This window comes from Planococcus citri, chromosome 5 (genome assembly GCF_950023065.1).
Source record: "Planococcus citri chromosome 5, ihPlaCitr1.1, whole genome shotgun sequence".
Classification (NCBI taxonomy): domain Eukaryota; kingdom Metazoa; phylum Arthropoda; class Insecta; order Hemiptera; family Pseudococcidae; genus Planococcus; species Planococcus citri.
The window spans coordinates 14,775,764-14,786,002 of record NC_088681.1 but is presented as its reverse complement, the minus strand read 5'-3'; the positions used below and the strand labels follow the sequence as shown (position 1 = coordinate 14,786,002).

Genomic DNA, 10,239 nt, shown 5'->3' with positions numbered 1-10,239 from the left:
CTGTAAACAAACGCAAAACATATTCGAGGTACTGTAAATAAAAATTTGAACCGAAAAAAGGCTACGTAGGTTATGGTACCTACGTAAAAAAGTATATTATATAAAATGAAATTAAAATATACGCAAAGGCGAACAGTGTATTTATACTAAAACATAAGTAAAGCTAACGTATAACGTGGTGGGCTATATTATAGTATAACGAAATACAAGCGTGACATTTGAAAGACAGGGTGAGGGCAGCCGGGCATCTTATCGTGTTCTGCACACAGCATCGTGTTACAACGTCGAGCAGTCGTCGATTCGCAACAATTAATGTTACAAGGGTGAAATGCGACGACCGAGCAAAGAGAAAGAGAGTTGAAAAAAAAACACGAAAAGAAAAGAATTTTAATCTGTCAAAGCGACAACACGACGAAGAATTCTACCAATGTGTCGTCGCCACCGCAGCGTAGTCGTAGTTTGTTGTAGAGCATTTTCTTTCCTACGTACATTTAATTTATTCTGTATATTTCTTTCTCTCTCTTTTGCAGGGTTTTTTTCCCTGTTCTCTTTTTAGAACTGTACGGTGCGACGGCGATGCGTTTGCCACTCATTTGTTGTTTATTTTTCCGGCAGCAGTTTTCAATTAAACGACTGTTAAGCCATTGGCGAATGGTCTCTTTGGTCGTTGCGTATCTTTTGCTCTCTTTATACATAGTTTTACGTACACAAGAGGTGGTACAAAGAGCTAATATCTTCGCCGATCTTCGTATATATACGTATAGAATACCGTTTAAAGAGAATTTTTAAACGGTTTTGTATTGTGAATAATACACCGATGAAAGCTAAACTGACGAGAGGATTGTTTAATATTGTACGAATGGCAGTGGTGGCAAAAGATGTTACACGAATTTATATAGGTACGTACCGATTGGGAATAGAATGGAATGAACAGTACCTAGATCGAGAAGAGACCTTGAAAAAGAACTATTTTTACAAGTTACAAATATAAAAGTTTAATTTTTGATTGCTTATTGGAGAATTTTTGAAGAATCAAAAAGCACTTATTTTCAAAATTGAAAGAAAGGGAAACTATAGGAGGTAAAAAGATAAATTTTCGAACTCGATATCCTTAAATTGAAGTGAATCTTATTATATCATATATTGTATTGGTGATTTTTGCAGACATTTATCTCACAAAGGTGATTCCTGGGGGGGGGGATATTTTCAAAGGTTATAGGCACTCAAAAAAATGAGTAGATTTTCGAATTCGAATTCGATACTGACTTTTGGAAACTCAACTGATGAGGCACCGCCCTCGTCATTTTCAGTATTACCTATGCAATTATAGAGGAGAAGGGGAAATTCAAAGGAGTCGCCTCGAATCGAAAAAATAAGCCCATATTCGAACTCAGCGCCTTCGAATCAGTAACAATCGATATGTCACATCGATTTTTTTTACGTTTGGATCAAAATTATGTACCCTCTATAGACCAGTTTCTAATGTAAAATGAGTTCAAATTTTCAATTGTTATTTTCAACTTGACTTCTCCCCTAGAGTAGAAGTTTTTAAAAAAATGAGCAAAGATTTTAACTTTAAATTTCACTTCAATTTGAATTGTAAATTCTGCTTTCATTGTATTTATGTATTTCAAATTTCTAGTTAAAATTTTACTTTCATTTTTCATTTCGAATCTGATTTTTATTTTGAATTTCAATTCAATTCGAAATACATATTTCAAATTCAATTTATACTTTAAAATTCAAATTTCAGTTTGATTTTAATTTTAAATTATGTTTCAATTCTACCTTTCAAATTTAATTTTGGTTTCAATGTCAAATGTAATTTTGATTTTGCTTTCAAATTTAATTTTGATTTTACTTTCAAATTCAATTTTCATTTTTAATTCCACTTCAATCTGAATTTCAAATCCAATTTTCATTGAGTTCAAAATGAAATTTTTGTTCATCTTTATCTCCCTTCAAATTTAATTTCCTTTGAATTAATTCAAACTCAATTTTCACTTTATTCAAATTTTAGTTTGATTTTAATTTTAAATTGGTTATGTTTTAATTTTACCTATCAAATTTAATTTTGATTTTGCTTTTAAATTTACTTCTGATTTTGCTTTCAAATTTAATTTTGATTTTGCTTTCAAATTTAATTTTAATTTTGTTTTCATATTTAATTTAGATTTTGCTTTCAAATTTAATTTTGATTTTACCTTTCAAATTTAATTCTGCATCAATCTGAATTGCAAATCCAATTTTCATTGAGTTCATAATAAAATGTTTGTTCATGTTTAGCTGACAATGAAGATGACTTGCAGATAAAAAATATGGAATGAGAAATTGTAGTGAAAAAGAGCATTGGGTTCGGTTAATAGAATTGATTAATCTTCAAAAGTTGGAGAAAATCATGGAAATTCGACAAAATTTAACAAAAATAGAATGAAAAAGACATATTATTGTTTTAAACATGTTAAAATGGCATAAAAACACAAAATGAAGATTATTTTGTAATCAGTGAAAATTGGCAAAAAAGATGATGAAATTTCTGTAAAACTTTATAAAAATTGCCCAAAAAAGTGTTTAAAACATATTAAAAGACTAAATGTACCTAACTAAACAACCAAAAAAGTACTGAAAAACATCACATCAAAAAGTGATGAAATTTCAACAGAATTTGGAATTTTGTGTGTTTTTATCCTTCAGCTAATCAGCTTTCTCTGGTTTATAGAATGAAACATACTGGGTAGTTGGCGGTGGGTACCAACTCGATTCTAATAAATAAGTATGGGTAGAAATTGGAAATTTTTTTGTGAAAATGATGGAAATTATGTTGAAGGAAGTCCAAGCTTATTTATAACCAAGGTAAAGCCCAAATATGAGTAGGATTTTCATAGTAGGGTTATAATGCTATAAGCAATGATATAGGATACATATTTTGAAACTTTTTCTGCGTTTTTTTATTGGACAGCTTATTAGAATATCCCGGTTAATAGAATTAAAAGTACCTTAGCCCAAACCAATTCCATTAAGCGGGGACTACAGTATCTCGGGTGCGAGCTATCTTATGAAGGAGAGGTTGACGCACAACTTAAGATGAACAAATTTCTGAGAGTAAGTAGGGCAATAAACCTAGCCATCCCTCCAAGAAAAGTCAGAGCCGAAACTCAAATAAGAATCTACAATACGCTGGTAAGACCAATGCTGCTGTATGGAAGCGAAACATGGACAATGAGAAAGGATTTAAAAAGCAGAGTAACTGCAGCAGAAATGAGATTAATGCCAGCCACCGCGGTATACTCATATGAGACACGATAGGAAAAGGAATGGAGACATCCTGAAGCAGCTTGGAGCAGAGCCAATCATTGGAAAGATGAAAGATTACAGAAAGAATAAATGACAAAGACACATGGTGCAAAGTTATCAATGTGAGCTTATAATATTGATATCTTCGATAAACCAAAGATGTTACATCAAAATTCAAAAGTGACGTTTTTTTCAGAAGGAAAATCTGGGAAAATTGGGCATGTTTTACAGATGAAATAACATACTTTGTAAACTACGAGCAAAACTGCATTTTTCCTTGCTGTTTTCATGAGTCATGTACAATTTTTTAACAAAGCATTCTGGTTTTTATAAAATTAAGTCCAAATTGCAGTTCAAAAAAACCGGGTTTCCAACAAATTTTTGCCAGTTTGATGTGCATTAATCAACCCTTGTACATCGATGTATATTGGTAACTTTGAACCACTAGTTGATAGAATGCCTGACGAACGCCCCCCCCCCCAATCAAAGAATACACTCCAACTGGCAGGAGGAGCAGAGGAAGACTGAAAAAAACATGATGACATGACACATCAGCGAATAATTCTACAGTTTCCCAGACAGTCTGAACAGCTCACCGGGTCAAAGCTCAATGATAATGATGAAATTCTATTTCAAAAGTTCATGCGTTTAATTTAATTTTAATTTTAGTTACATTTTTCATTTCAAATTTAATTTTCAATTTGATTCATTTTATATTCAATTTGCCCTTAAAATTTGAATTTAAAATACAGTTTGATTTCAGTTCTGAATTCTGTTTGATCCCATTTCAAGTTCAATTTTGATTTAGAATTCTGTTTTAATTCCATTTCAAGTTTAATAATTTAAATTTTAGTTTTCATTTTTATTTTATATTGCTTTGAAAAACTATTGATTAAAAGAATGCTCCCTTTGGTTGGTGAAAATCTACCCCTCCACCAGTTTGGATTCAGGAGGTTCATCAGGCAGTTACTATCATTGAAAATGTGTTGGAGGAGAAAAAGTTTAGCTCAGTAGTGTTTTTGGATGTTGCAAAGGCATTTGATACAGTCTGGCACAAAGGACTAATTTACAAGTTATCAAAAATTCTTCCAGGCAACCTTTGTCGATTGATTGAGTTATTGTACTTGAAGCAGAGGCTATTTAGAGTCAGTTATGAAGAGGCCTTGTCACAATTTGGCGAGATCTAGGTGGGAGTACCACAAGTACTCAGCCCCCTGCTATACCTGCTATATGTGACCATCCGCAATAAAACTGACCATCAGTCTCAAAAAATCAAAAAATGTTTTTTTCACCTAATTTTTGGCTATTTTTGGCCCCTAAATGGTTTAGGGGACAAAAATAGGCAAAAAAACATTTTTCAATTTTTTGCGATCAATGGTTGGTTTTATTGCGAATGGTCACATATACCCACTAAAGATCTCCCTACTGATGATACTACTACCACAGCAACATTTGCAGATGATACTGCAGTCTTAGTGTGAGCAGAGACCAGAGCAGTGCCAACAACATACTGCAAAAGTCACTAGACAAATTTTACAAATTGGACAAGAAAGTGGAGGATTGCCTTGAATCATCAAAAGTCGAGGCACATGCTCTTCACTCTCCATCATGCCAACAGCTCAATGAGGGTTAATGTTGCAGGTGAGCTAATACCACAGGCTGACTCTGCTAAATACCTGGGAATGCACTTGGACTCCAGATTATCATGGAAGGTCTATGTGAAAATGAAGTCCAACCAGATGTAGAAAAAGGTGCGGCAACTATATTGGCTAATTGGAAGGCACTCGGAACTGGACCTGAGCTGCAAAATCCTGGTCTACAAGCAGATTATCCGACCTATCTGGACTTATGGTCTGGTGCTATGGGGCTGTGCAGAAAGGTCTAATCGCCAGGTGATACAGAGAAGGTAAAATGTCATACTGAGAATGATTGTGAATGCATGCAGATTCTCACATAATGATGATATCCACGCTGATTTGAGTATTCCCTATGTGGATGAAGTATGTGAATGTTATGCGGATGCCCATGATAAGCACTTACACAGCCTCATCAACACTGAAGCAATCCAGCTGCTGCACCCTCATGGCCCTCGGAGGCTTTGGAGAAGCAAGCCTTTGGATTATAGTTAGAACTACTTATAGTAGGGATCCGGTCAATAGGCTGTGACTCCCCTCCCTTGTAAAATTTGAATTTGAATTTAATATTTCTGATTTCAAAAATTTGAATTTTTAATTTTATTTTAATTTGAATTTTAAATTTAATTCAGTTTTAATTTCAAATTTTTATCAATTTTGAATCTACATAAGAACATAACTTACAGTTGGCTCAAAAGTGTTAAAATTGAATTAGAAGTGATTGGAGCAAAAAAGCACACAGTTGAACGAGAAATTCGAGCAAATTCAATAATTCGTTTAAAGAGGGGCAAAATTAACTACAAACATTAATCGGAGGTTCTAGGGACATGAAACAGATCGAATTGAAATCACATCGCTTTGATTTTTTTCAAATCATCCCTCCCCTCCTCCTCCAACCTAATTAAGGTGGCGTGCTTTTTTTCATAAAAAGTGCTCATCTTGAAAATGAGATAATTTAAATTAAGTAGTATGAATAATTACTTTAACACAATTTTTTCAGAATTTTTAACCATACCTAATAGCATCGAGTTTGAGTTTAATTAAATTTCCACAATTGGAAAATTCTAAATTTTCAAAGAATTTTCAAAATCTATTCTCGTTTGTTTTCCAAAATATGAAAGCCCTTCTGATTTAAATAAGGTTTTTGCGTTTTGCGGTTCTTTCCCATGCTACTATACGAATGACGGAATACCTCACAAAAAAAACATGTTAATAGAATTGCCTAACCAGTTTGCCGTAAATGCGAATTTGAGATAAATTTTAGCGTTGAATCCGTTTTTGAAAATATTACTGCCCTAAAATGAGAATTGGGGGCCAAAAATAGGAAAGGGGTGTGAAAGGATAAATTGTTGATAAAGATATGTAAAATTCACGGAACCATTTTTTTGCTTTTAAATTCACAAAGATATTAGAATCTGTAAATTTTTAAATCTCGATTCTATTTTTGAAATTATTCAGACTCTGTATTGAAAACTGAGTCTGAAAAGGGGGTTCAAAGGCGCCAATTCTCAAAAAAATTGGAGTAAGATAAATAAATCCACAAATTCTGAACCGTTTGTCCCAAAAAATTCTTTATAAATTCGAGTTCTATTGATTTTCTTTTAACCAAAGTAGGTTTATTCAATCAACCGAAACTGCTTCAATTTCTGAAATGAAAAATACTTTCCATAATTCCCACCCAAATCAATTAAAAGACAAGGGGAAAAAAATTCCAAAACTTGGAAAATTACTAACGATCATTTCTCGTAAATTAGATCTCATCGTTAAAAAAAAAAAAAATTGTAAACTCGTGTTCATTTCGAATTATAGCGAACGAGGAACCTACGTAGAAAAAAAAAGGCAGGAAAAATAATTCGATTATTCGCCATTCGGAAACTCATTAAATGAGAAGCGCAATATAGCCTATTCAGGTTGATGAAAAGTTGCAAAAAAGAGAAACAATACGGTTTTTTGCTGGGAATTTTTTTTATATACATATCTACCGTGATAATACATTAATACCAATTTAACTATTAAACTGGCACGGCGAGGGTACGAGGTAGAGGTACATTATCGGTGTAGGCAGAAGGCAGAATGACGATAACATAAACGCGTTTGAATTTCGCATAATAAGGGATATTGGCGCGTCAGCTGGGAAAATGGCGATTATTGGATTAAAAGGGGAGAGAGGCGAGGAAAAGGGGATCGTTATAGAGTAGGGGGCGGTAATGTCTTATACAATTTCTACGCGGGATTCGATGCGATTCGACGACGAGGTAAATTTAGTTAAAACGGGTGAAATTTTTTTTTCGCGTTGGCAATAAGTCGTCGATAAACGATCGTATCGGGCAAAGGTAGGCTAGAAAATCAATTTTTCAAATGTAACATCGCAACGGTAGGTAGGTATATACATAATAGCTCGACTCGACGTTGGCGTTACGAGAGTTTTCCTTTCCTCTTCCTCTATAACCTCTTAGCCTTTTTTCTTTTGCCCAACTGGCAACTTCGAGTTTTGTATAAAGTATTTTTTTTTTCGACAAAGCTGATGAAATCTTACCGGCGAATTGTTGTATTTCGGGCATTAGACCGTTCCAGAATTCGCAGGCGGATGATCGAGGTCCTTTACCGTGGCCCACTTTGACCGCGTCGTAAATATAATAAATTGGATTCTCTTTCGTGTAACGTGGCCATTCTGATTCGTCTGTTCCGGGTTTGCTGTGGGCAAGAATAAGGAAAGGAATTAGCCAATTTCAGGATTATTGCGAGTGATAAAAGTATGAGTAAAATTGTAAGTATACTTACCCGGTCGTTGAGAATCTGGAAAAAGCTTGCATGATTCGCATACTGAGATCTCGTTCTCTGGCGTTGTACGATACGGACAGATTCAAAGGCTGGCCAAACACGTAGGCTATTTCGTCTCCGTGAATTACGCCCATCCAATCGCCCCACGGATGTGAACTGGTCCTCTGAAAACAGAAAATTAAAACTCTGTGTTAATAAAATCAAAAAAACTAAAAATTAATTCACTTGTGCATAGCAAAGCAAGTTTTTCAAAATTTGTTAACACTGACAGCGAGTTTTCATTTTTTTTATTTGGTTCGCAACACTGCTTCTCGAATTGAAAAAAATAACCTCAAAGTAGGTATAGTCCCTACCTAAGTTTATTACCTTCAAAACTGATTTTTCAGCAAAATTTTTGCCTGAATTCATTGTGAATGATTTGCTCGAAATGAAAGAATCGGTCGCGAATGGATTCAAACATTCGTGAAATGTCATTTTCAGATTTGAATCATTTCAATTAATAAATTATTAAGAAAATCTTGCGTATACAAATCGATTCAGTTGTTTGCGAATAAACCAGCTCAATTTCTATGCGAATCGTTCGCAAATGAATCATTGCAATCTTCATAAGAATAAGAATCGTTCAGAAATGAATTAATTCAATTCTCAAGTGAATCGCTCGCGAATGAATCCACTTGAGAATTTCAACATGACCTCTGTAAAAAAAATAATTCAATTCAGATAAGGTTCATGTGAATCGTTCACGAACGAATCGACTTTATTGCCACAGTATATTGTTCCTGATGAATAAATTCAATTCTAAAGTGGATCGCTCGCGAACGAATCAACTTGAGAATTTCAACATGACTTCTGAAAAAAAAATCATTCAATTCAGATATGATTCATGCGAATCGTTCACGAACGAATTGACTTCATTGCTGTAAGAATTGTCTACGAATGAGTCGATTCAATTCTCAAGTGAATTGTTCGTGAACTAATCAACTTGAAAATTTCAATATGCCTTGCAAAAATATTCAATGCAGATATAGTTCATGCGAATCATTCGCGAACGAATCAACTTTATTGCCACAAGTGTTGTTTTGTTCTCGATGAATAAATTCAATTTATAAAGTGAATCGCTCGCGAACGAATCAACTTGAGAATTTCAACATGACTTCTGCAAAAAAAATTATTCAATTCAGAAATGGCTCATGCGAATCATTCACGAACGAATTGACTTCATTGCTGTAAGACTTTTTCAAAAATGAGTTTATTCAATTCTCAAGTGAATCGCTCGCGAACGAATCGACTAATTTATTTCAGTATTACTTTTTGCAAAAACGTTCGATTCGCATCATTATAATATGTGAATCGTTCGCGAACGAATTGCCTTCATTGCCACACAAGTTGCTCACAACTCAAAAATTCCAATTGGCGTCTACATATTTGAATCATAAGGGGGAAAATGGTCATAACGTTCGCGAATGATTCACTCGATTCGTATAAGTGACTCATTCGTGAACGAATCGGTTCAGTTACTCAATTTTTGGTGAACCATTCATGAACAAATTGAATGATTTTTGATATGTATTTGGTGAATCATTCTCAAACGGATCGATTAATTTAAAATTGATTCGGTTTTTGTGAAACTATTGTATAGGAATTGATTGATTTCTAGGCGAATCACTCGCGAACGAATTCATTAATAGTTGGTGAATCATTTGCGAACGAATTGAAATTTTTAGTAACTCATTCGCGAACGAACTGAATAATTTTTGGTGAATAATTCGTAAACGGATTGATTCGTATAAGTGACTCGTTCGCGAACGAATCGATTCGTATAAGTGACTCGTTCGCGAACGAATCGATTCATATAAGTGACTCGTTCGCGAAAGAATTGATTCGTATAAGTGACTCGTTCGCGAACGAATTGATTCGTATAAGTGATTGGTTCGGGAACAAATCGATTCGTATAAGTGACTCGTTCGCGAGCGAATCGATTCGTATAAGTGACTCGTTCGCGAATGAATCGATTCATTTACTCAATTTTTGGTGAATCATTCATTCCCGAATAAATTGAATAAATTTTTGCTTTTTGGTGAATCATTCGCAAACAGATCAATTAATTCACGATTCGGTTTTTGTGAAACTAATGCATAGGAATTAATTGATTTCTAGGTGAATCACTCGAGAACGAATTGATTAATAGTTGATGAATCATTTGCAAATGAATTGAATAATTTTTGGTGAATCATTCGCGAACGAATTGATTCGTATAAATGACTCGTTCGTGAACGACTCGATTCATTTGCTCAATTTTTTGGTGAATCATTCGCGAACGAATTGAATAATTTTTGGCGAATCATTCGCGAACGAATTGGTTCGTATAAATGACTCGTTCGTGAACGACTCGATTCATTTGCTCAATTTTTTGGTGAATCATTCGCGAACGAATTGATTCATTTGGTTAATTATTGGTGAATCATTGGCGAACGAATTGAATAATTTTTGGCGAATCATTCTCGAACGAATTGATTCGTATAAATGACTC

At 34.1% G+C, this 10,239-nt stretch overlaps 1 protein-coding gene across 1 annotated transcript in view; it reads right to left on the bottom strand.

Annotated features, from left to right (window-relative positions):
- LOC135847064 (acetylcholinesterase-like) overlaps window positions 1-10,239 on the bottom strand; it is an 83,043-nt gene that overhangs the window by 13,822 nt on the left and 58,982 nt on the right. Inside the window, exons 7-8 of the mRNA XM_065366460.1 lie at window positions 7,710-7,873; window positions 7,465-7,622 (exon numbers count right to left, since the gene is read on the bottom strand). Coding sequence (XP_065222532.1) covers window positions 7,465-7,622; window positions 7,710-7,873 — 322 coding nt within the window. The remainder of the gene's footprint in view (window positions 1-7,464; window positions 7,623-7,709; window positions 7,874-10,239) is intronic.